We start from the raw sequence: 27,551 nt of genomic DNA, 5'->3' as shown, positions 1-27,551 counted from the left end.
CAGAGAATCACTCAAACCTGCAAGGCGGAAGTTGCGGTGAGCCAGTATTGTGTCACTGCACCTCTAAAAAAAACAAAAACAAAAACGACATCGCTCACTTAGTAGAGCTGATGCTACTACATTGCGTGCAGTTCCTAAAATGTAATCAGAGGGACTGGCAGGAGATGACAGGGGTAGGTAGGAGACAAACCATTTTAAGTTGAGGGGAATTAAGGGGATCAGATTCGGAGGGATGGGCCAATTTTGCTGGCAAGTAAGATATTAGTGAGATGCCTTAGGGCCAGAGGCCGGGATTTTGCACTTCCTTTACTTTTTTTTTTTTTTGAGACGGAGTTTCGCTCTTGTTACCCAGGCTGGAGTGCAATGGCGCGATCTCGGCTCACCTCAACCTCCGCCTCCTGGGTTCAGGCAATTCTCCTGCCTCAGCCTTCTGAGTAGCTGAGATTACAGGCACGCGCCACCATGTCCAGCTAATTTTTTGTATTTTTAGTAAAGACGAGTTTTCGCCATGTTGACCAGGATGGTCTCAATCTCTTGACCTTGTGATCCACCCGCCTCGGCCTCCCAAGGTGTTGGGATTACAGGCTTGAGCCACCGCGCCCGGCTACTTTTTATACTGGAAAGGAATAAGGAAGTAAGTTGGTTTGGGTGGAACAAGGAAGAAGGGTTTAATAGGCTGAGAAGCACAAGGTAACCGACACTCGGATCTGGAACTGAAAAAGGAAATCTTGGGTTGGAAAAACTACAGGGCTGGTTAATTTTCTACACACTTTAAACGGCCTAGTCATCCTTGCCCCCTCGTCATTTTTTTTTTTTTTTTTTTTGCCCCCTCGTCATTTTAAGAAAAGCCCTTTCTTTATTCACATTGCGCGGCGGAGGCTTCATTTCGCGCTTTTTTTTCCTAGGCCCGGGGCTAGGGCGGATCCTTTGCGCCCGTCACCTAACTACGCCTCTCTCAACCCCTTCCTAGCCCCCGCGCCACCGGAAATCCGAGGTCTGGGAGGACCTGCTACTGGGCACTTTAACGGGCAGTGATAGGACACTGCGGCCGCCAATCAGATATCCCAGATGCCCGGATGTGAGACGGTGCGCGATACAAAGGCGAGTTTCCACCCAGAGGGTTGTCCCGTGCAATGACCAATAAGCATTCCTCAGGCGATAAGTGACAAGAAAATTCACCAATTATAACCTAGTTTCTCTCACGCATGTGGAAATTCTCCGGATTAGTCTAACCCACTGCTAATTGTGATTGGATAGAATTCTGAGGAGCGGTAGAACTGTCTAATTAGCAGCGGGAGCGAAAAAACGCACAGCCAATAGGAAGATTCTCAGGAGTGGGGCGGGGACTGGAGCGGGGACTAGGCCTTCTCCTCGGCGGCAGAGGAGACTCGGGGGCCATTTTGTGAAGAGTCGAAGACTGAGCGGTTGTCTCCGCATTGCCGACCTCCAGCAGCAGTCGGCTTCTGCACGTAGAACCCGGGAGTAGGAGACTCAGAATCGAATCTCTTCTCCCTCCTCCCTCCTGGTAAGTGGAGAGGGCGGACGCAGGGAGGGGGCTGGGTGTCTGTGGAATCAGAGGGGGTGTGGGAGACAAAATGAGGGAACCCTTCCCCCTACTAACTAACCAGGCCCTCATTTATTCTGTTTGCGTTTGGGGATTAGGTTTGAAGCGGGAGGCAGTTTTACAGGCCTCAACCTCGGCGTAAATTTAACCTAGTGTCCTCTAGGCCACGATTGGCAGTGAAAATGTCCTTTTTTCGTTCTTCCTGTGTTAACGGCTGCTTTCCTTTCGTTTTCTACGACCGTCACGACTCCGGGATCATGAAAATGAAGATCGCGATGCTCATTAATATAGTCGAAGTTAACGTAGCGCCGATGTCTTCTATTACCTCCGTTCTTCTTACATGTAAAAATCGAGGGAGGGGGAGGGGGACGGTTACCAAGTAGATGCACCACGAGCCTTTAAATCCTGGATGTTGCCGCGTGGCCTACGAGAAAGGTTTAACAAAAGATTTACCATTATACTGATAACTTTTTATTTTATTTCTCTATGAGCAAATGATGGAGAGCGAAATAGTTATTTTTACTTAGAATTGTAAAAGGAAATGTTGTGATCTGATTATATTAATTACAGCTGACTTTTCATCTGCAGGTTACAAAACACTTGAAATATATAAGTTAGTGGAACTTTGCTTGAGGTAGGTATTAACTCTCTTTCTCAGAAACTGAGGCAGAAAAGTGTTGGTTGTTAGGGGAATATTAAGTCACTAGCAGAACTAGTAAGGAATTTGACCACGAGGTCAGTCGAGTGATTTTTACCTAGTTAATGGATACCGGGTTCTCAAAGTAGTATATTTGAATCTTTGTAAGAACCTGATGACGGAAACCACGAGGTAACTGGAAATTCCCAAATTGCACTTAGGAAAAATACTACGAGACTTGAGAATTTGAGGCCGGGCGTGGTGGCTCACGCCTATAATCCCAGCACTTTGGGAGGCCGAGGCGTGTGGATCACGAGGTCAAGAAATCGAGACCATCCTGGTCAACATGGTGAAACCCCGTCTCTACTATAAATACAAAACTTAGCTGGGCATGGTGGCACAGCCTGTAGTCCCAGCTACTCGGGAGGCTGAGGCAGGAGAATCGCTTGAACCCAGGAGGCGGGGGTTGCGGTGAGCCGAGATCGTGCCATTGCACTCCAGTCTGGGTAACAACAGCGAAACTCCGTCTCAAAAAAAAAAAAGACTCGAATTTCTTATTAATGTAACTTTCTACGTGTAAGATGACAAAATTTGACTTTCAGGATATTCTGGCATTAGTTTTCCCGTCCACCTAAACTTCGGCACAAAATCACAGCTAAGTTATATTAAGCAAATACTACGGTGCTTATTACTTGCTAGGTACTGAAATTTGATAGAAAAATTTAAGTTAAAAAACTATAATCTTCGGTGTCACATTTATCTGGGAAATCGATTTGTATTTCTCACATGAGATTTGGTTAAGCTTATTTTTCACAATCTGTTAATTTCAAACTAAAGCTGTTGAGCACAGTTTAATTTCGCAGAGTAAGAAATTCATCCATAAGGCAACCTGTTTGATGGGAAGTAAAATAAGAATCAAAGACATCGCGACCCTTTATGGCCTAAACATCTGTATTATACGTGGATTTTAAAGTTTATCATTGTGCTGAACTGTTAGAAATGAAATAAGGGCAAAAATTAATTGGGAAATCGTATAGGTAGTAAAAATAATGTTGGCAAAGAGAAATGTCAGAAATTCGTATTTAAGAACAGTTAATAGTAATTGAAATTGATTGAAGGCCACTTTGCCTTTGAGGCATTAGAAATACGGGTTCTTTCCGGTCAATATGTATATCTGGGTACGAACAATTTTTTTGAGTTAATGTCAGGAACTGTTTGCCACTGGATTTATATCACAATTCTAGGTGTGTTCTCAACTAGATACGCATTTAGTAACATTTTCACATTGGCTAGCGGGAAAAGTGTAAGAAGAATGGCCAAGATGCAGGTCTTCTGACCTTTTTTCCCCCCATGCCTGTGCCACTCTTGGGAATACTTTGTGGTTGATAATTCCTTCTGTAGAGAATGTAAACAGCTTACGTTTGTAATTAAATCTCTAGAGGATTTGAGAGGGCATTCGACCTTGTTTTTGTTGGAATGGCTGTGTGAAACAGAATAAATTCCAAAGTAGCTAGTTGCTCTAAAATACTAAGGGGCGAATTGTTAAAGTTTAATATTTAAGTGGTGAATGTGAGAGGTGTTGACTGGGAGTGTGTAACAGTTTGCCTAGGAGTTAGAACTAGATTTTAATCCTTGCTCACATAAGAGGATTTAATACTTTTTAACCTATTTGAATTTTTAGTTTCTAATTCAAGTTTTTTGTGTCCAGAAGACTAAATATTGTACAGATATAGTTTTATTATAAGCAGTAAGCAGTTTTTTTTTTTGAGACTGAGTCTCTTGTCCAGGCTGGCATGCAATCAATGGCACGATCCTCCGCCTCCCGGGTTCAAATGATTCTCCTGCCTCAGCCTCCAGAGTAGCTGAGATTAAGGCGTGCGCCACCACACCTGGCTATTGTTGTATTTTTGGTAGAGGCACGTTTCACCATGTTGGCCAGGCTGGTCTCTTAACTCCTGATCTCAGTGATCCACCCGCCTCAGCTTCCCAAAGTGCTGGGATTATAGGCGTGAGCCACCTCACCCGGCCAGTTTTCTAAGTTAGTAGTTATTGCTACTATTCTAATTACTATTAAAATAGTAATTAGTATTACTACTATTTTAATTAGTATGACTATAATACTAACTAGTATTACTATTTCAGTCTTCAAATAATTTATTGTCTCTGGGGAGCATTATTTGCTCTTACTTAGTACGTATATTCATGTGTTCTCTTTGGAAACAGGAAGAGTTTGGTTTTGTGCATATTAGATTTACTAGAGGATTGACTGGTGAGAACCAGAACATCGAGGTGTAGCATCTGCAGGTGTTCTCAGTATTTGGGTTTATTAACATAACAGGAAAAAAGATTTCTTTGGGACGTTTATTGTGATTGCTTATTTTTTTTGGTTTCATTTATATTGTATCAAAAACATTTAGTGCTCAAACCTGATTCTGTCACATGACACTGGAAGGGCAGGCACTTTGTCTAAAGAATTGATTCTAAACGAGGGAATAACAGGGATTCCCCATTTAAACTCTTCACAGTAGTTCTCAAACATTAGCTGACATCAGAATCAAAATAGTTAAAACAGATAGCTGTGATCTCTGCCACCAGGGTTTCTAATTAAGTAAGTGTGGGGTGGGGCCTGAGAATTTGCACTTCTAGAAAGTTCCAGTTGATGAAGCTCATGTATCAGTCATTCTGAGAGGTACCCTTTGAGAAGAAGGGATGCAAACCTCTGGCAGGTTTGACAAAGAATAACTTAGAGATACTTTTATTAAAAATTGTCTCTTGAGTTTTATCTAAGGATGCCTTTTTTTTTTTTTTTTAAGTATTAATTTTTTTTTTTTTTTTTGAGATCCTCACTTTGTCACCCAGATTAGAGTGCATCTTAGCTCACTGCAACCTCCGCCTCCTAGGCTCAAGGGGTCCTTCCACCTCAGCCTGCTGAGTAGTGCTGCTAATGTTTTGTATTTTTGGTAGAGACGAGGTTTCGCCATGTTGTCCAGGCTGACCTTGAACTCCTGAGGGCTGGTGATCCATTCTCCCCAGCCTTCCAAAGTGCTGGGATCATAGGTGTGAGCCACCCCGCCCAGCCTCTAGGAATACTCTTGATCGAAAATGGTACTGAAGTTGGTCTTTTTATGAGTGATAGCACCAGTTTAACGTAAGTAACATCTTGGGAGATAACTTCTTGACATCAAAAGATAGACATGCTTGCTTTTCACATTTTTCTTTTTTAAGCCTATATTTTGTGGCACATGTACAAAGGATTTGGTGTGGTTGAGCTGTAAAGTTACATATCCTAAAAATTGTGTACCAGGTTTGGGTTCTGGTTCCAAGAAAATGGAATGTTTCACCATAACTATTTCATAAACAAGAGCATTCACATGTACATTTCCTACAATTCTGCACAGACTTTCTACAGTTTGTACATTTGTACAGTTTCACACATCAAATGTAAAAATTAACCTGTCATTCCTACACTGTTCTACTTTAAAACAATTTACGGTTTTAGTTATAGTACCGGTTGCTGCTGTAGTCATTCGTGTATAGTTGGCTCAAGGAACACTTCTGAAAGCTCAGTTAAAAAAACTTTGAGACAGGGTCTCACTTAGTTACCCTGGCAGGAGTGCAGTGGCATGATCATAGCTAACCACAGCCTCAAACTCCTGGGCTCAAGTGATCCTCTTACCTCAGGCTCCTCCTAAGTAGCTGGGACTATGGGCCACCATATCATGCTAATGTTTTATTTTTGATAGAGACAAGGTCTCCCCATGTTTCCCTGGCTCGTGTTAAACTATTGAGCTCAAGCCATGCTCTACCCCACCTCCCAAAGTGTTGGGATTACAGGTGTGAGCCCCCATCCCGGCCTTAAAATATATTAATTTCCTGAAATTTTCAAAGGAGAATAAAGACTTAATGGCTAAATTGAAAAGTGAGTGCAGCTAGTTTGTTTGCCTAAGGAGCTACAGTCTAATTGCAGTTTTTATTTTAGCTGATGAAACAGTTGTGAATTTTTAGTATGGTATTATATACCAGATATTTAGAATCCATAACTTGAAATTAACTATAGATGCTACTTAGTAAAGGGTGGAATACAGAAACGAAGTGTTACACTTATGAACAGGAATTTTTTTGTTTTTTTTTTTTTTTTGCGGCAGGGATTTTGCTCTTGTTTCCCAGGGTGGAGTGGAATGGCACCATCTTGGCTCACTGCAGTGTCCACCTTCCAGGTTCAAGCAATTCTCCTCCTTGGGCCTCTTGAGTAGCTGGAATTACATGCATGTGCCACCACACCTGGCTAATTTTGTAGTTTTAGTAGAGAAAGGGTTTCTCCATGATAGTCAGGTTGGTCTCCAATGCCTGACCTCAGGTGATCTACCCGCCACGGCCTCCCAGAGTGCTGGGATTACGGGTGTGAGCCACCATACCTGGCAGGACAGTAATTTTTTCACTTATTTTATGACATGAAATATTAAGTAGCCATAGGTCTTTTCTCTTCCATCTGTATATTTTTTCGTTTTGTCAGTGAGTAGAATAATGTGCCCTTTATTTAAAACATCTTTTCCCCTAACAGGAGAACCTAATTAGGTCTTGTGGTTTGATCACTCACTGGTTTTGAGAATAGATGAGTCATCTCTAGAGCTTCATGGTAGGCCATTCACCTTCAGTCTGTTACTCATAGTGAAAAAACTCCACTAAGTTTAAAACCCATGAATCTGCTTACTTTTTATGATCTCAAAATTCAACATTTGCTCACTATTTCATCTCTGTTGGCCCGGTTTTCTGTATTTTCTTTGCCCAAACTGCACATTATGAAGATGAATATTTGAATGTGGATTCTTTTTGAGCCCCTTAAGGGCATATTGACATGGATTTAGTTAATTTTAGTCATTGATGTTGAAGAATTGTGAAAACACTCACTGGTAGAGGTGATTCTATGGAGGCCATCCCATCCCAGTGAAATGTTAATGCTTTACCAAAATGTGTTAGATGCAACAGACAGATGTTTCTGTCTTGGGGGTTTAGGGCACAACATTTCTGAGGAACTCTGACTCAATCTGTCCCTTCTCCTTTCACAGGGCAGCAAGGCGAACCCCATCCCTACTCACTGGAGCTCAGCTTTGATTTTTAACCTCCCTTCCCCACCCTTCCAGAACACACACATTCCCATTCCAAAACTGATTTTATAAAGACATTTTAAACATAATGATGCAACTTGGTGTGCACTACGCGGCAAATGTACAGGTGTTTTTTTTTTAATTGTTTCCAAGACCGGGACCTGGATTTAAGATGTAATTTTTAAAATTTCTATTTCTATTTTTTCTGCAGCAGTTGGGTTAGAGGAGGAGGAGCCTTTTAGCCTCTCATAAACTGACCTCTCTACTTCCTCGTGTATTTTTAAGATTGATTGATGATGTGGAAAGGGCTTTGCTTGTCTGCTACTGAGAACTTATCCTTGCGGTTTTTGTGGAAACTGCTTTTGGAAAGAGAAAAGAAATGAACTTTACTGACTTGATATTTTTACACCTCCCGTTTTTCTAATCTGGGCTATTTTTATTTTTGTTTTTTTACAGTGAGATTTTTTTGATCTTCAGCTACAGTAAGTTATTCCAATTTTTTTTTAACATTTTTCCTGACTTTCCGCTGATTTCCTTTTTATTGTTGTTACTAGTTACTATTACTTATTATATTAATACTTATAATGGTGATGATGATGATGATAATGACACTGATGATTTTTAACCGGATTAAAATCGAGTTTTTCTGAATGTTTCTAAGAATTTCTCCGGCCTCCTGATTGACTTTGGAGTTTTGCATCTTGGGAGAGAAAGCGAAGGCATTAGTATTTTTAAGTGGATTGATCACATAAACCTTTTCTCTCCCAACCCCACCCTTGCCCTCATCCCCTTCCCCACACTGAAAGAATTTTACTGGCTGTTAAGTCTATGACCTTATTTTTCCTGATCTTTAACTTAACTGTTTTAGAGCATCTCTGGACGTCTGTATTTTTAATTTTTTTTATTTTTGTTTTTTTATTTTTAATCTTTCATTTGTTAAATTTTTAAACTGTGCTGCAATAAAATGTGTGTGGTACTACTTAACACTATGATCGTGATGGCATTTTCCCTGAAAGCCATCTTCCTCCTGTTTCCCTTGAAATCCCATCCTGCTTTTCCTGTACACTACCCCTCACAAACCACAAGCTGCAGCAACATGGATGCCCAGCCTGGAGCAGCAGCAGCCAGGATGACCTGGAGCCAGGGGGGCCTTCGGAACAGATGCACACCCTTCCTGGGTGATGGTAAGAGGTGTGAGGTCCACTTGGATTCATTACAAAGACTAGGAAATAAACCCGTTTAAGTTTAGTTGATGTGTATAGGTCATAGCCTCTGGAAGTACTTGGACTATGCAAACGTTTTGTGTGTGCATCTTGAGTTGTTTCCCAAGGGGGACCACCTCGGTTATTTGTAAACTAATGGAATGAGTTTCTAATTAACTTGGGCTGATTTGAACATTTTGGATTCTTGGAAATAGCAGCTGAAGTTTAAAATGAAAGTGGCTAGTTTTAGTGATTATCAACAAGACAACATATTAGATTATTTTTATCTCATTAAAATTTCAAGAGTCAAACCATAAGAGATATGACAATATTAAAATGCTGTCTCTGGGCTGGGCGCGGTGGCTGACGCCTGTAATCCCAACACTTTGGGAGGCCAAGGCAGGTGGATCATGAGGTTAAGAGATCGAGACCATCCTGGTCAACATGGTGAAACCCCGTCTCTATTAAAAATACAAAAAAAATTAGCTGGGCATGGTGGCGCGTGCCTGTAGTCCCAGCTACTCAGGAAGCTAAGGCAGGAGAATTGCCTGAATCCAGGAGGCAGAGGTTGCAGTGAGCCGAGATAGCGCCATTGCACTCCAGCCTGGGTAACGAGCAAAACTCCATCTCAAAAAAAAAAAAAAAAAACGCCGTCTCACTGGAGGATAGGCTTTTTGACCTCAGAAAGCAGGGAAATCTGTTTAAACTCTACATCCAATCAGGAACTGTCTAAGACTGTCCCCATTTACAATAGTGACTCAAGTCCCAGCTAGATTTTGGGGACTTCAGTGTGTTCTTGATGGTAAGAAGGGATGAATTCTGTATTATTCACAGGAATGGTGTAGAGGTTAATAAAGATGTGGATAGCTAAAGAGTAAGAATTTTAACAACCCATACTATTTTACTCACTACGGCAAAATGTTTTGATGACCATTTTAGAGTTGCTCTTATTTCAAGCTGGGGGGATAATTTTATTTTAAAATATTTCTATTTTTTGTAGAGACAGGGTCTTGCTATGTTGTCTAGGTTGGTCTTGAACTCCTGGGCTCAAGTGATCCTCCTGCCTTGACACCCCAAAGTGTTGAGATTACAAGTGTGAGGCACTGCATCTAACTTGGAGTAATTTTTTGAAGGCGTATTTGGTGCTGTTGTACTAGGGTAAATTAAAAAACTTGCCCCCTTACCATACTCGGATGAAAAGAGTAAAATCTAGTTAAAGTGAACACCAGAGGTACACTCAAAACAGTGTGGGAGAAAGTTAAAGATTCCTGGATGGTATCTAAAAAAGGAATTGGAATTTTAAAATTTTTTCAAATAGGTGCAAGCTTTATTGATTCCCTCCGTTGTATGAGAAAGTAGAAATAATGTGCTGCTGTCAATGTATGGAAACTGTTCACTATAGGTTTAGTTTGATTTACTCTTGGTTAATTCTACACACATATGGGACATGTTCTGTTTGGGGATATAAAATACAGTTTTTTTTTATTATTTTCTTCAAGATATGTTCAACAGAATATAGTTTATTGTGTTTTAAGGGCTTCACAACTGGAATACTGTCAATATATGATGAAAGGCAAACACAGGTCCTTTTGAAGCATGCAGAAATAAGCTGAGGGTATTGGTACCTGCCTATAAGCCTGTAATCCCAAATAGTTGGGGACTGAGGCAGGAGGGCCCTTTGGCCCAGGAGTTTAGAGGCTGTAGTGTGTGATGTGAATATCCGCTGCACTCTAGGCATGAGACCTGAGACCCCATCACTTTTTTTTTATTTTTTGAGACAGAGTCTTGCTCTGTTGCCCAGCCTGGAGTGCAATGACAGGATCTTGGCTTACTGCAACCTCTGCCTCCCAGGTTCAGGTGATTCTCCTGCCTCAGCCTCGCAAGTAGCTGGAACTACAGGCGTGCACCCCCATGCTTGGCTAATTTTGTATTTTTAGTAGAGATGGTGTTTCACTATGTCGTCCAGGCTGGTCTTGAACTCTTGACCTTGTGATCTGCTTCCTTCCAAAGTGCTGGGATTACAGATGTTAGCCACAGTGCCCGGCCTTAATTTTTGTATTTTTAGTAGAAACCGGGTTTAGTAGACACCATCCATGTTGGCCATGCTGGTCTTGAGTTCCTGAACTCAGGTGATCCACCAGCCTGGGCCTCCCAAAGTGCTGGGATTAAGGGTGTGAGATACCACGCCCAGTGAGACCCTATCCCTTTTATTATTATTTTTTTTTTTAAAGAAAGCATGCAGAAATGGATACAGGTCAGGGGATTCTTTTCTTTCTTATTTTTATTTACAATTTTAAATGTATAAATTTATCTCCTTGACCTTAACCACATAAGGGGATCCTTTTAAGAGAGGTAGGGTACTGGAATGAATATTAAGGCCAGATAATAAAAATTCGAATGCCATGCAAAAGAGTTTATATTTTATCCAGAAACCAATGGTGAGCCATTTTTCTTTCTTTTTTAATGACGGGGTTTCACCATGATGGCCAGGGTGGTCTTGAACTCCTGACCTCAGGTGATCCACCCACCTGGGCCTCCCAAAGTGCTAGGATTACAGGCATGAGCCATCACGCCCGGCCTATGGTGAGCCATTTTAAGAAAGATTCTAAACTGGAAAGTGGCATCAGATTTTCCTTTTTTATTTTTATTTTTTGAGAAAGGGTCTTGGTCTGTCATCCAGGCTGGACTGCAGTGACATTAACAAGGCTCACTGGGAGATATTAAAATCCAAGGAAGAATATTATGTATAAGGGAGATAGTAAAATCCAAGGAAGAATGACCTGGCCTAGACAAAGGTAATGCTGAAGTGATGGAGATTAGGAGGTAAATTTAGGAGCATCTCAGGATGCATTTGGTAAGATGGACAAAAAAACAGATTTGGTATGATTGCTGGTTTCTAGCTTCTGTTTGGGAATGTAAATGAAGGAAGCAGATTGAGAGGGTGGGAAAAAATATTTTAAACATCTTGGAGATGTCAACATTTAAGTATAAGGCACTTATTAAATATTCAAGTATTTATTTAGAAAATCATGGGAAGAAACAAAGTAAACAAATGGCATTTTCACTGTCAGGATCAATGAAGGAAAAGAACAGGATGAATGAGAAGATAGCAAGGGAACCAAAATTAGAACATGAAATTTGGGGGATGCTGCCAGGGAAGGAACCTTAAAGTAGCTAATGAAGCTGAATCTAAGAAAACCGTATGGGAAAGCACAGATAATGAGTAGAAAAAAAACCTGACCACCAAGAAAGAAAGAATACTGGAAAATAATTACCAAGAGTACATAGATGAGGGATGGAGTTGGAGGTAGGCAAGGACCAAACATTCTTAGCACGGGACCTTATAGGGTCTTAAGATCTTTTCTTGGGCACAAGTAGTCTGTTGAAGGATTTTCAAGAAGAGATCTGGTTCATCTGGCTGTTGTGTGGGGAATGTTATAAGAGGGTAAAAGTAGGGCAGGAAGTTAGGAGACCTGTTGGAGTAGGCCACTGCCTCAGTCTCTTGAAAATAATTATCAGAGGCCTTACAATAACTTGTTCTGGTTTTTCAAATGAGTTTTTATTGTTTTATCAATGAGCAAGATAAATCTGAATAAGATTGAGAACTGATCAGCCTCTAGGAAACTATTTATTATTTGTCACACTTTGTTGGGTCATATAATGGCTTTCTGAGTTGAAAGAAAAAAGTAACAGAACTTTAATTTCTCTCTTACAGAATATTCTAAACTTTTGACTATGTGTCTACCACTTTTTTTTTTTTTTTAAGTTGGAGTCTTGCTCTGTCACCCAGGCTGGAGTGTAGTGGTATCTCATTGCAACCTCCGCCTTCCAGGTTCAAGCAATTCTTCTGCCTCAGCCTCCCAAGTAGCTGGGACTACAGGCATGTACCACCACCCCTGGCTAATTTCTGTATTTTTAGTAGAGACAGGGTTTCACCATATTGGCCAGGCTGGTCTCGAACTCTTGACCTCGTGATCCACCCATGTTGGCCTCTCAGAATGCTGGGATTACAGGCATGAGTCACCGCGCCTGGCTGTGTCCACCATGGTTAAAAGTTCTTAGTTTGCGTTTATTTAATCATCATCAAAACCTTGAGTAGGAGTAAATACTATTATTATTCATGCTTTAGAGTTGAGAGTATTGGAGTACAGAATTTAAGTAACTTGCTTAAAGTTAGACTGCTTAAGTGGTTTAGCATGGATTCTACCCAAGGAGTAAGGCTGCAGATTACAACATTTAATCTTAGTAGACTCTTTTGATCACTTTGATATGTTGAACGTTCTAGAAAAACATTTTAGTTCGGTTAAATTTCCAAAGAAAGCTTTGGACTTTTATTTTAAACGTTTTTAAAGTAAATACTATGTTGATACATTTTTGCCCTTGAATTCACAACACCTTCAGTGTCTTGAAGATATGTGCATGTGCAAGATAGTACATTGTTTAGGTAGATGTATCTTGGTGCTAAAATGTTACTGTATCTGGGATTGCTTATTAATAGGGAAGCAAGCACGTAGCAGTTTATGCCTGTAATCCTAGATGCTGAAGTTGGAGGATAGCTTAAGGCCAGGAAAGTCTGGCAACATAGCAAGACCCCTTGTACACAAAGCTCGGTATGGTGGCACACAGCTGTAGTTCTAGCTCCTTGGGAGGCTGAGGCAGTAGAATTGCTTTAATGTAGGAATTTGAGGTCAGAGTAAGTTATGATTGTGCCACTGTACTCCAACCTGGGTGACAGAGGGAGACCCTGTCTCTTAATGTAAAATGAAAGGGAGCTTTCCTTTTTTATTTTTTTAGACTATCATAAAACAGTAAAAAGTGATTTTAGTTGGAAAAAAATTGTTTGGATTTGTTAACTAAGCCCAGGTCCTTTTTCCGTCCTCGTCTCACTTAACCTGTTGGTGCCATTTAACCAGTCAGCGATCCCTTCCTCGAAATCCTTTTTTTTTGCCAGGCGCGGTGGCTCATGCCTGTAATCCCAGTGCTTTGGGAGGTCAAGAGATTGAGACCATCCTGGTCAACATGGTGAAACCACGTCTCTACTAAAAATATAAAAAATTAGCTGGGCATGGTGGTGCATGCTTGTAATCCCAGCTACTCAGGAGGTGAGGCAGGAGAATTGCCTGAACCAGGAGGCGGAGGTTGCCGTGAGCCAAAATTGCGCTATTGCACTCCAGCCTGGGTAACGAGCAAAACTCCGTCTCAAAAAAAAAAATAGAAATGCTTTTTTTTTACTTTGTTTCTAGGTTTTTGTTCCATGTTACTGTTAAATCTCTTTCTGTTGGAGTGCCCCATTGTTCAGTCCTTTTACTGGTCTTTTCTGTCCTCAGCCCCCAAAGTGCTGTGATTACAGGCATGAGCTACCACACTCCAACATGATTTTCTAATAGGCCAAAGGTGAGATGAATAAAAGCCAAGGATGACTAGCCAGAATGTTTGGCCCAAGTGACACAAAAATTGTTGTTTCATTAAACTGGTTTAAGGAAAGAACGGGAGGAGTTTTGCACTTTTAGGTTGATACTCAGTCACGTAGGTAACTGAATTGGTATCATTCAAAAAGAAGTAACTATAGGTTGTTGATCCTAAGTGTGGAAATCAGCTTATAGATGGTATATCATATCATGAATGAAATGAGCCACCACCCCTGGCCTGAGATTTTCCCACCTTAGTGATTTGTCTTTACTCATTTAACACTTTAAGCTCCCTTTCTCCTAAGTACTCTTCAGCACTTACCATCAACTATAGAATTTGTTTTCTGCTATGTAACGACAGAGATATATCTGGAAATATATATGCTAAATAATTAACATTGATTGCCTCTGGGCAAGAAGTGGGATTTAGGAGATTTAAAACTTTTGCTCTGTGTGCTATTATAATGACGAATGTAGTGGTTTCCTTTTAATTAAAAAGCTTATGTATATCAGCTCTTCTAATTCTATGTGGGTATAAATAGGATAGCTAGTCTATAATAGGGGTTTAGTAAGCAATGTTAGTAGTGGAAAACAACTTCCTTAACAGGTTTAGCTGTGATAAAATGAGTCAGGTTAGCATTTGAGCACATCGACTGCTGTGTTGCCTGTAATCAACATTTGGAGGCACTTGACTATTTTTTTTTTTTTTTTTTTTGAGACGGAGTTTCGCTCTTGTTACCCAGGCTGGAGTGCAATGGCGCAATCTCGGCTCACCGCAACCTCCGCCCCCTGGGTTCAGGCAATTCTCCTGCCTCAGCCTCCTGAGTAGCTGGGATTACAGGCACGCGCCACCGTGCCCAGCTAATTTTTTTGTAATTTTTAGTAGAGACGGGGTTTCACCATGTTGACCAGGATGGTCTCGATCTCTTGACCTTGTGATCCACCCGCCTCGGCCTCCCAAAGTGCTGGGATTACAGGCTTGAGCCACCGCGCCCGGCCGACTATTTTAAAAATATTTATTCTCTATTGAGAAAGCATGGCTATTTGTAAGAGATAGCCATAGTGATTTAGAGAACATCTGGTTTTTAAAATTTCTACCTAATCTGATTCTGACTTCACAGTCTGAAATATTCTTCCTGTTTTCTGATCATATTGACCTAAGGCTCCTGAGTTGATCTCAAAACTGAAAAAACTTTGGGAGTTCATTGAACAAGGTTTAGGTTTTTTGGCTAGTCATAACAGGAGTTCGGTAGAGTACAGTTTGAAGAAAATTTTTCCTCTAGCCAATTCATAATGCATTGTAATTCCCTATGTTCATCCATTAAATACTACCATCTTCATATAAGTGGGTTTTCCAGCTTCAGAGCTAGAAGAAAAATTTCTCTTGCTATTTTCCTTAAGTTTGTGGAATTCATCTAGAGTTATACAGCTGTTTATGCTGTTTAAAATGAAGTTTTATTTAGTATAACTGTCTAAAGATAACATTTTGTGTGTGCTTCCAGGCTTTTCGGGGGCACATATAGTGTTCAAAAAGCATCGTCATACGGCACATATATTTAAGTAATATTTTAAAATTTAACGTGTATAAAGCTTATGTTAGAAGATACAGATCTCTGAAAATTTTGTAGTAGCTACTACTAAATAGACTATTTAGTAATACATGGTACATTGCATACTTGCACTATATTTTACCAATACACTGTTGTACCTTTCCTGATTTGTTTCTTTGGTAAAAGCTTTGGACAATCTTAAAACTACACTTACACATATTTTTCTTTCTTTTTTTTTTTAAGGAAAGGGACTATAATTGTTCAAGGGTATGCACATTTTACTTTTTTTTGGTGGGGGTGGGGGGAGTATGCACAGTTCTTCACTTACCAGAAGGCGGTATTAAGTTTAGCAATTCATTGGCAGTGTTAGTGGCCACAAGTACTTAATTTCTGGTTTTGTGAATTACTTTGTATCTTTTGCTTTCAGATTTGACCCTGTCTTAATTCAGTGACTGAAGGGTTTGATAAGTCTTTTAATTGAATAGTAAAATGTTGATGGGAGGTAGAGATTTTGAGTGAAATGTTACTACAGTGTTGACTATATTTCTGTATAGTTTGAGATTCATAGGTAATTTTTTTCGGGTACACATCTTCGGTGGTATCTTTTTTTTCTTTTTTAAGAGATGGAGTTTCATCATGTTGGGCAAAGCTGGTCTAGAACTTCTGGCCTCAACTGACTCGACCCACCTTGGCCTCCCAAACTGCGGGATTACAGGCTTGAGCCACTGCACCTGGCTGGTGATATATTTTAATTGTGAAAAAATTTCACACACACTAAAGAGAATAGTATAATGAACTTCCATGTACTTGGCCCCCTTTAATAATCCTTGGCTAGTCTTTTTGTTTATACATACAGCTACCCATCCACCCTCTTCCCATGTTATTTTGAAGCAAATCCTTGATATATATCATCTGTAGATACTTCAGTGTGTGTGTGTGCATACATATATATGTATATTTTCAATACTAAGGGAAACAAAGCCACTTTAGTATCAGCGTATATTTTTAAAAGGAATAGGACTTAACCACAATTATCCCACCAAAAACATTTAATAATTTAAGTATTTTAATACTAAATGTATATAGAGGCCTGGCGTGGTGGCTCATGCCTTGTAATCCCAGCTCTTAGGGAGGCTGAGGCAGGCATATCACTTGAGGCCAGGAGTTCAAGACCAGTCTGGACAATGGTGAAACTCCACCTCTACTAAGTATACAAAAAATTGGTGGCTCATGTCTGTGATCCCAGCTCTTAGGGAGGCTGAGGCAGGCATATCACTTAAGGCCAGGAGTTCAAGACCAGTTTGGACAACACGGTGAAACTCCAACTGTACTAAGTATACAAAAAAATTACCCAGGTGCGGTGGTGCACCCCTGTGGAAGCCTGAGGCAGAAGGATCACTTGAACTCAGGAGGCAAATGTTGCAGTGAACTAAGATCATGCCACTGCACTCTAGCCTGGGTGACAGAGCAAAACTCTGTCTCAAAAAAAACCCAACAAATCCATTTACTATCAAAATACTACTCTGAAAACTGAGTAAGGCATCCCCCAATGCTGTTTTATTTCTATAGTGGTTTGGTGGGTTTTGTTTTTGTTTTTGTTCTTTTGCTAACATAGTACGTTCTGTCTGAAATTATGGAAGTGTTGTTTACTAAAGGTACATTTTGAACTTTTCTTAAGAGTCGGGGTCTTTGGCTGGGTGCGATGGCTCACCCCTGTAATCCCAGCACTTTGGGAGGCTGAGGCGGGCGGATCACCTGAGGTCAGGAGTTCGAGAGCAACCTGACCAATAAGGTGAAAACCCGTCTTAAAAAAAAAAAACCCAGGCATGGTGGCTCATGCCTGTAATCCCAGCACTTTGGGAGGCCGAGGCGGGTCAGTCAACATGGTGAAACCCCGTCTCTACTAAAAATGCAAAAATTAGCTGGGCATGGTGGTGCACGCCTGTAATCCCAGCTACTCAGGAGGCTGAGGCAGGAGAATTTCCTGAAGAGGTAGCAGTGAGCCGAGATCATGCCATTGCATTCCAGCCTGGGTAACAAGAGCGAAACTCTGTCTCAAAAAAAAGAGAGAGAGAAATTAAAAAGACTGGGGGTCTTACGGTTATCCTCATTGGTGATTATGCATTTTATTCTCAAATTTAGACATAATCTCCTGTTTTAGCTGTTTAAGAGAATGTGTAGTAACTTTAATTCAGATACCCTTATTAGTATGCTCCAGTGGCGCAATCAGTTAGCGCGCAGTACTTATATGACAGATATGCTTACTAAAAGTGATTCTGAACTGCTAAATTATTTTGTTACACCTAAATAATCTTTTATCCATAATTTAGAAATTTTTTAATCTCAAAAATTTTGCATTTGACAGACTCATTTGGCAAGAAAACCCAGTCTCAATTGATGTGAGCTTACTTATGTTCTATATGTGACATTTATTAAACATGTATTTCTGCAGAAATACTTGAGGTGATAGGTGTGTGCTTCTCCAGATGCTACTGGGGTGTTGCTGAGCAATAAGAAAAGCATAGTATGTCTAAAATCTGAGAAAGACTGTTTTTTCTAATACATGTATCTCCAGAGATTCTTTTTTTTAATTTCGAGACGGAGTCTCACTCTCTTGCCCAGGCAGTGGCATGATTTTGGCTCACTGCAATCTCTGCCTCCTGAATTCAAGTGATTCTACTACCTTAGCCTCCTAAGTAGCTGGGATTACAGGCACCCGCCACCTATTCCCGGTTAGTTTTTGTATTTTTAGTAGAGTTTCACTGTATTGGCCAGGCTGGTCTGACCTCAAGTGATCTGCCTACCTCTCCCTTCCAAAGTGTTGGGATTACGGTTGTGAACCACCATGCCCAGCCCCAAGGATTCTCTTAAAAGACCAGAGTACACTTTGGTACAGCTCATGCTCAGTCTGAGGTCACTGATAAAATTGAAACTTTTATTTTAAAATTTATTTTATTTGAAATTTATTTTTAAAATTGACAATAAGGAAATGAAGTCTTTTAAATAAATGTTGGCCTTTCTATTCAGAAAATAGGCTGTGCTCCAGCATAGCATCATCACCATCTGGGAGCTACAAAGGAGTTTCACCCTACTACTATGTGAATGAAAGTAACAGCATAGTATGACTACCTGTATACTTTAGAAATCCACATTTAAATATTTAGAGGTCTTTTGTGGATTTCACTATGTTGGGCCAAGCTGGTAAGCACATTGAAAAGAACAAATCTAGAACACTTTTCACTCCTTTTTTAATACTTTGCTTGTGAATTACAAGGAGTGGTTTTTTTGATATTTAGTGGAGAGTGCTGAAGACCACAGTGTAGCCACATAGAATTTACATTGGAAATAATATAAAAAATGACATTCTATTTGTAAAATTTGAAGTGACTTCTAAATTACAAATAGAATGAACAAGTAATTTCAAAGCTGGCAGGCTGGAAATATATATGCTATCCTGAGATTTGTGCTTTGAATTATCAGAACTCTTAGGCAGATCATACCATATCTTGGCATAATGTAACCATTCTTTAATTCTTGGTTATAAAAGCTAAAAAGATTAACATTCAGAAATACTTCACAAATCCAGGTAGATCTGTCATAGGATCATTTTTTTCCTTCAATGTTTTCAAGAAAATAGAACAGTATAATGAATTCTTAATGTACCTTCCACCAGGATTGCCATGTCTGCTTCTTTTATTTTTGCTGAACCATTTGCAAGGAAATTGCTGACTGAAGACACGATTCCCCTAAATATTTAAATGTGGATTTCTAAAGTATACAGGTAGTCATACTATGTTGTTACTTTCATTCACATAGATAAGTTAATATTAGAAATAACAGGACCTTTGTGTATTATTTTTTTGTATATTGCATGTTTTCTTTATTTCAGTTCTCAGTCAAGATTTATTGACCTTAATGAAGTAATTTTGAACTACTCTATTGTTTCTTACTGGAGTAGTTATTCTGGATATGGATAAAATACTAACTTTTTACTTTATTTGTATATTTTGGTGCCGTGACTTGGATGAAATATTAATTTTTAACGTATAATCTCAACTCACTGCAACCTCTGCCTCCTGTGAATCCCAGGAGTGATTCTCCTGCCTCAGCCTCCTGAGAAGCTGAGATTACAGGTGCCTGCCACCACGCCTGCCTACATTTTTGTGTTTTTAGTAGAGACGGGGTTTCACTTTGTTGGCCAGCCTGGTCTCAAACTCCTGACCTCGCGATCTGCCTGCCTTGGCCTCCCAAAGTGCTGGGATTTACAGTCGTGAGCAACCACGCCGGGCCACATGTTTTTAATGAAATATTAAAACCTTTAAAAAATACTTATCAATACGAATGACAGGATTTCCTGTCTTTTTTTTTTTTTTTTTTTACTTTTGAGACTTACTGCAGTTTTTTTACATGGAAAGTTTGATCCACTTATATTTATGTTAGTATATAGAGTGGAATTGGTTCCAATTTTTGTGCAAGATGGCTGCCTCGTTGTACCATTTATTGAATTACCATTTCCCCCCGTGATTTACAAAGTCTTATGTATTCTTAGTTCTAATATTTAAATGTCTTAGTAATATCATCATGTACTACTACCTTCCTTCCCAGAGATTTCTCTCACAGAGTATTTACCTTGAGATACCTATTTTTTATTAAATGAGCCAGTGATTCTTGGCAGTGGTGTAAATTAAAATGCACATATTTTCCTAGGCATTGCTTGGCCTCTGAAGAGGCCAGAGGGGGTTAGGTGGAAGCAATAAAGATCCATAAGAAGCAGAGTACAAAAATGGTGACCAGAGACAGAGCATAATGTGGGATAGGGTACCTCGACCTAAATAAGCAAAATAGGAGTTGAAGTATTTTAGACAACATAGATCAAATGATGGTAAGCTAAGTATGCAGAAGAATATATCGTATCCAAAAAGAATGTTGAGAAACTTAACAGGAAATTACAGATGACTGAAAACTTTGCAATACAGAAGATTTAGTAAAAATTGATAACTCGTTGCTGCCATCTAGTGCCTCTATTGTCTTTGAAATTTTGCAAAGAAGGGAAATTTTACATATAGCATATTTAGTATATGGAATTGATATTTAAGTTGAATTGAATGCAAGGAGTTGTTTAGGTCTTAAGATAAAGTAATAAAGGAAATTGTAAGGCAGGGTTCTGAATTTCCTAATCTGATGTAATATGTATTTTCCTTTGTCTCTAGTATGATATAATATCTGATAAGTGAAAGTGACAGCATCTTTAAATTTTTTTTTCTCTTGAACCAATGGATAATGTATTTTAAGTATAACGTGATAAGCTTATGTGGAGGGGTGGCCAGGGGTTGGTGAAATAATTTCTCAGAAGCATCTTGTGCTTTGTTTACTTGTGTACTTTTGCAGTAAATAAGCCAAGATACACTGAAAACTGTTGGGTTGAGTGGCACTGAGGGCATGTCCAGTAATCTAATCTCCTATGCCTCAAACTCGTTCCATCAAAGGTGAAATTCTTGTGACCTGATTAAAAAGCAAGGATGCTGGAGGCTGGATTCCGCATTTAAATTCATCTTAGCTTATCTCTCAGGGAATTCCAGGGCTTTTGTAACCTGTTTGTGAACCACTTGAACCTTATTTATGTAAATAATCTCCATCCACATAATGTGAAGTGGCATACGTTTTCCAAGTAGAATTACTTGAGATTTAAAGTCAACTTAATGAAAATGGAGTATTTTAATTTTTTCAAATTTTAGCTAGATTCACAATCCAAGATTGGTTTGCCTCTGTTAAAAGGGTGAAGAGGCATGGTAGCACCTCACACTTAGAATGAACAGTTGGAAATAAAATTGACAAGTTTGCTTCTATCCCAACTAGATAGAGTTTTTACTTATTTTTCGCTTTTAAGCTGTGGCTTAAAACACACTCGTCCATGTGTATAATAGAAATTAGAGTGCTACCACTATGTTACCTCTTTTTTATTCTATTTTTGAGACGGAGTCTCACACTGTTGCCCAGGCTGGAGTGCAGTGGCATGATCTTGGCTTACTGCAACCTCCGCCTCTCGGATTCAAGCAATTCTGCTTCAGCCTCCAAAGTAGCTGGGATAACAGGCAATCACCACCGTACCCAGCTAGTTTTTTTTATCTTAGTAGAGACTGGGATACACTATGTTGTCCAGACTGGTCTCGAACTCCTGGCCTCAAGTGATTTGCTCACCTCAGCCTCCCAAAGTGCTGGGATTATAGGCATGAGCCCACCGTGCCCAGCCTAATTTTAGGATTTTAAAGTCTTATCCTTTTCAGGACAGAGCTTCTGTGTCGTTCAGTATAGTTCAAGAAAGAATTTGACTTAAATAGCACTTAGGGTTCTCATTTGTTGAAGAAATTTTTAAAGGATGTGATTAGGTTATACTTCATTTTTGAAGAATTAGAGTACTTAGCCTGTGCTACAACGTTCTGATTTACAAATAGTGGAAGAAAATGGAGTATTTGGAATTGTGTATTTGTTTGTTTTGAGACAGTCTCACTTTGGCTGGAGTGCACTAGTGTGATCTCGGCTCACTGCAGCCTCTGCCTCCTGGGTTCGAGCGATTCTTCTGCCTCAGACTCCCAAGGAGCTGACATTACAGGCACAGGCCCCCACACCTGGCTGATTTTTTAAATTTTTAGTAGAGATAGGGTTTCACCCTGTTGGCCATGGTGGTCTGGAACTACTGACCTCAAGTGATCTGCCTGCTTCAGTCTTCCAAAGTGATGGAATTATAGGCATAAGCCACTGTGCCTGGCCCCTTCTACTACTTCCTTAAAAAGCTAGGAGAATTTGAATTGTCCTATCCACTCTTCACAGAATTACTCCAAAGTGTAAACCTTTATGTCCAATGACACAGCCTTATAACCAATGAGACAGTGTTAAATATGACCAATGTCATATTTATTTATGTTTATAAAGCCTTAAACTTAAGGTTTCTTCCTCTTTTTTTCCCTAGTTGGTAGGGGAACTTACATACAGAAGCACTTTAAATGCATCACATTTAGTTTTCTGGAAATACTGTAATGTCTATGGTTACACTTTAGGCATTAGAGTTTTGTTGTTGTTTTTTTTTTTTGAGTCCTGCTCTGTCACCAGGCTGGAGTACAGTGGCAGAATGGGCTCACTGCAACCTCCGCCTTCTGGGTTCAGGTGATTCCGCTGCTTCAGCATCCCGAGTAGGTGCGACTACAGGTGTGTGCCACCACACCCAGCTAATTTTTTAACTTTTAGTAGAGATGGAGTTTCACCATGTTGGCCAGGATGGTCTTGGCTCTCTTGACCTCGTGATCCGACCACATTGGCCTCCCAGAGTGCTGGGATTAGAGGCGTGAGCCACTGCACCTGGCCTGCCTTACTTTAAAAGTAAGAAAATAAGTAGTAAAGTCAGACTGGTGGTTAATTTTTGGTGAGAGGAAGAAGAGATTGACAGCAGAATCAGCCCCATAGAGTTTGTTTAGTTAGGAGATTTTCCAGGGATGCGACTGTTCTTGGCACCTTCACATACTTAAATGTGTGTGAGTCCCTTGTGCTCATTCACTATTGGAGCAGGTAAAACTTGGAAAGTTTAAATGCTTTTCTTAAAATTGGTTCCTCTTCCTTTTTAATAAATAACCTGTTGGGTATTGTGGTATTCTGATGTTTCTAACTCATATTCTCCAAGTTCCTTATTTTTTTAATTTCTCCCACCGCAGTTAATGAAACCATATATGCTGGCTATTAGCTTGCCTTTACTTACTGCTTTGCATTTTGGAGTTCTGTTGTAAATGTGTTCTGTAGGATAGCGATTTTGTCATCTTGATGTCTTCTGTTGGAAATGAAAGATTGAAAAACTGCTCTGCTCTTGCTACCTCCTTTCAAGTTCTTTTCCTGTAGATTTTTTTGTGTTAAACAGTATTGGCTAACATCCCTTTATGGAAATTTCATCTAAGGTACCTAGGATGAAGTGTGACTTAACATCATTTGGTTATTTCTAAAACTTCGGGAAATGTACCTCTTACATAAAATTTTAAATAGCAACACTACTAGAATTAAAAGGAAGCTCTGAGGATAGTCCTGGTTACTATTAGTGCTCTGGAGTTGCCCCAAACGTGGTACACAGCACATGGTTATTAAATATTTGACCCTAAAAATGAATTAATTTGTAGTGACTGTTCATATTTTAGTAGGATACGTTACTAAGAGTGGAATTAATCGGTATTTGTGAGTGTATGTCTTTACTGTTGTTGCCTCCATCTTGAATTTAAATTCTCTTAATTAAGTCTGGGTATTTACAGCTATCTTACTAATTTTAGGCAACCATTTGAAGTTGGGATTAGTATATTTCTAAAATAAGCAGTTGATGATTTTGGAGCAAATTAAAAAATACACTGTAAAGAAAATGAGAAATCATATCTTTAAACTGAGAGATGACAACCATTGCTAGCATCCTTTTACTTGTATTCCTGGATGCTTTTCTACCAAACTTTTCATGTGAGAATCTTTGAGAGAATTAAGCCCTGATATACATGAAAAATGCCTTGGGTTGTGAAAGTTGCGAAGACGGTTATTTCAATCCGTTTCTGTTCTGTGTTTCAAAAGGGTATTTCTTTGAGTCACATTTGTATTTTTTGCAAATGTCCATTTGGAATATTGGATATCTGTGGTTTGGTGGGTTTCCTCCTTTATATTTTTAGCATACTTGTAGCTTACAGAGACCCTCAGCCCTGGTAATTTCTTCTCATTAAACCTATGGAGATGATATTTTCTATTGATACACCTATTGCTTGTGAAAAATAATTTCTGAAAACCAGATTATACCTCTAGTTGTAATAATAGCAAATCTTTTCTTTTTTCTCTATTTTTTTTTTTTTTTTTTTTTTGAGACAGTTTCGCTCTTGTTACCCAGGCTGGAGTGCAATGGCGCGATCTCGGCTCGCCATAACCTCCGCCTTCTGGGTTCAAGCAATTCTGCCTCGGCCTCCCAAGTACCTGGGACTATAGGCGTGCACCATCACACTCAGCTGATTTTTTTTTTTTTTTTTTTTTTTTGAGATGGAGTGTCACCATGTTGCCCAGGCTGGTCTTGAACTCCTGACTTCAAGCATCCACCTGCCTCCGCCTCCCAAAGTGCTGGGATTACAGGCATGAGCCACTGGGCCCAGTATCATAGCAAATCTTAGTAAACTGGCAGTAATATCTGAAACCAGTTAGGCCTTTTTGCAGATTTTTGTTTTATTTTTTCTTAGTGTTCTCAGACTTTCAGGCATATTTAATAGCTGAAAGGCTGCTGGTGGTTTTCACTGGCAACTGTTTAATTTTTATTGCTTAATCTTAAAATATTAATAACTTTTTGTAAAGGTATACTTTAGAAACTAACAAAGACAGATATTTAAATTTCAGAAAGGTTTGGAAGGAAGTGAAGTTTGAGCTTTTAAATAGCCTGTTAAATGACTGTATTAAGTATCAGAATGGTAGGAGTTGTGTATAAATGAAATGGTGTTATACTACCTGTTTTTTAATGTACATATATGTATGCATACTAGATGGTTTTATTTTCACATCATCCATGAGAACTAGTTTGTCATGATTCATTTGAGGATTGGAGGATAACATGCTGGAATTTTGAGATTCATCAGTACCTTTCAAAAGGTTGAAGGGGTAGTTAAGAATGTACTTTTAAATCTTGTTAAAGATTGGGGGTTGGATTGGGAAGAGGCAGAAGACAAAATGCTAAAAGAATGTGAAATAAAACATTTTTGCTTATACAGGACCTGAAATGGTATTGTGACTCTCTGCATTATTATTATAGGATTAAGCCTCCATCACATACATAAAGACAGATAATTTTTGGTTTTAAATCTGTGGAAAGTTGTGTATATTTCTTTAGTTCCCCTGATCCTTATTTGATTCATGCCGTGTTCCACTGGCTTGTTTTATCATCATCACCATCCGATATTATTAAATGTCCTGTGTTTTAGGTTATATAAAAAGTAGGCTTGGAGTCATTGCAGTCTGTAAAAAGATGGTATGGATACATACACATCTAAAGCATACTGCAAATTAATTGAAGTACGTGGAAATAGTTATTTCTAGTGGAAAGAAATTGATTTTATTTATTGCCTTTTGAAGAAAATTATACCTGATGGGTAAGTGTAAGCTATCCATACTAATCTAGCTAATGAATGGCTTGGCACAGAATTTGATGTACTGTGTGTATATATACAGAACCGGTAAAACTCACTAAAAGCAGTGCAAATGAAGATAGTGTTATTGATGGCAGGCAATAGCATGACCTGTAATGTGCAAAACAGCAGAAATTGGTATTAGAATGTTGGCAATTCTAATTTCCTTGAGGACTTAGAGGAAGCCACATGGAATTATGTCCAAGGAAATTATATTGCCAATGATCTGCAAGGGAGAATTTTTTTCTCCCGAGACTCTGTAATAGTTTATAGTGATGCTGAAATAGAATGAAGAGGAAGAAGTTGAATTTCCGTAAGAGTATGTTCAAAGGATGGAGGCTCTGAATTTATTAGCAAATACATATTTAATGCTGTGAGTCCCTTTAAGTTACCTGGTACTCTGAGCAGTTACCTGAACAGTGGTTCAGAGAGAGTGTAGAAGTTTTTATCAAGGAATATTATTTTTAGCATCTGTTCACCTGAATCTTTTTTTTTTTTTTTTTTTTAATGCTTTACAGTTTTCGGCTTTGTGACAAACCTTATCATCAAACACAATGGCCAGCAACGTTACCAACAAGACAGATCCTCGCTCCATGAACTCCCGTGTGTTCATTGGGAATCTCAACACTCTCGTGGTCAAGAAATCTGATGTGGAGGCAATCTTTTCGAAGTATGGCAAAATTGTGGGCTGCTCTGTTCATAAGGGCTTTGCCTTCGTTCAATATGTTAATGAGAGAAATGCCCGGGCTGCTGTAGCAGGAGAGGATGGCAGAATGATTGCTGGCCAGGTTTTAGGTAAGGTCTCTGTTGAGTGAATTTTGTCATTGATGATATAATTCAGGCCTGAGTTTTTCCATTCAGGGTTTTTTTTTTCCCTGTCTGTCAAACTGACAACCTGAAATATTCTGGATATTGTGACAATTACTTCAACCTAATAAATACATTAGGCTTTTAGTTATAATTGGCTAAGTAAAGGATATTCTTCATTGCACCATTTTGTGTAGCTGAGATAGAACAACCCTCAGTTGGAAATCTTGAGTAAGGGGAGTTGGGAATGACACTTTACAATGTAAAAATATTGCCTAAATGGTTATGTCCTGCAGACTGGAGGAGTCTTCTAGTGTTGGGCACTGGAATCAGACTTCTTGGTTTCTCATTGGGGTTTCACTCCTCCACCCATTGAGCCTACTGCATAGTTTGGCTGAGTCTTAGATTGTCTTGTTTCTGGGGTTTTTTTTCCCCCCTCTTTTTTTTTTTTTTGGAGACGGAGTCTCATTGCAACCTCTGCTTCCCGGGTTCAAACAATTCTGCTGCCTCAGGCTTCCAACTAGCTGGGACCACAGGCCGGTTCCACCATGCCTGATTAGTTTTTTGTATTTTTAGTAGAGTTGGGGTTTCACCATGTTGGCTGGGATGGTCTAGATCTCCTTACCTTGTCATCTGTCCACCTCGGCCTCCCAAAGTGCTGGGATTACAGTTGTGAGCCACTGCACCCAGCTGTTTTCTTTTAAAATACAATGACAGTTTAGGATGCTTATTACTTATGATTTGGTTTATTCAAACCAGAATACGTTGTTCACATGTGTATTTGATTAGTTGTGCTAGATGTCTTTTTTTTTTTTTTTTTTTTTTGAGACAGTCTTGCTCTGTCACCAGGCTAGAGTGCAGTGGCACCATATCAGCTCACTGCAACCTCTGCCTCCCGGGTTCAAGCAATTCTCCTGCCTCAGCCTCACAAGTAGTTGGGACTACAGGGGGGTGTCACCACACCAAGCTAATTTTTGGAATTTTAGTAGAGAGTGTTTCACCATGATGGCCAGACTAGTCTCAAACTCTGACCTCAGGTGATCCAGCTACCTCAGCCTCCCAAAGTGCTGGGATTATTACAGGCGTGAGCTACCACTTCCGGCCAG

General features: G+C 39.6%; 1 protein-coding gene across 50 annotated transcripts in view; it reads left to right on the top strand.

The window, feature by feature from the left end:
• The first annotated feature begins 1,396 nt into the window (after nucleotides 1-1,396).
• HNRNPC (heterogeneous nuclear ribonucleoprotein C) overlaps nucleotides 1,397-27,551 on the top strand; it is a 43,848-nt gene continuing 17,693 nt past the window's right edge. For 8 of the 50 annotated variants that reach the window (XM_035260046.3, XM_035260041.3, XM_035260033.3 and 5 more), the window contains exons 1-3: nucleotides 1,397-1,525; nucleotides 7,763-7,788; nucleotides 26,157-26,433. In XM_035260046.3, the coding sequence (XP_035115937.1) occupies nucleotides 26,193-26,433 (241 nt within the window). In that variant the 5' untranslated portion in view covers nucleotides 1,397-1,525; nucleotides 7,763-7,788; nucleotides 26,157-26,192. Of the gene's footprint in view, nucleotides 1,526-2,152; nucleotides 2,199-7,267; nucleotides 8,498-26,156; nucleotides 26,434-27,551 lie in introns of all 50 variants that reach the window. The other 42 variants (XM_078334507.1, XM_078334500.1, XM_078334490.1 and 39 more) reach the window with 10 other exon arrangements.

The sequence above is a fragment of the Callithrix jacchus genome, chromosome 8 (assembly GCF_049354715.1).
Source record: "Callithrix jacchus isolate 240 chromosome 8, calJac240_pri, whole genome shotgun sequence".
NCBI classification, from domain to species: domain Eukaryota; kingdom Metazoa; phylum Chordata; class Mammalia; order Primates; family Cebidae; genus Callithrix; species Callithrix jacchus.
The sequence above is the reverse complement of the archived record's forward strand: the minus strand, read 5'-3'. Positions and strand labels throughout refer to the sequence as shown.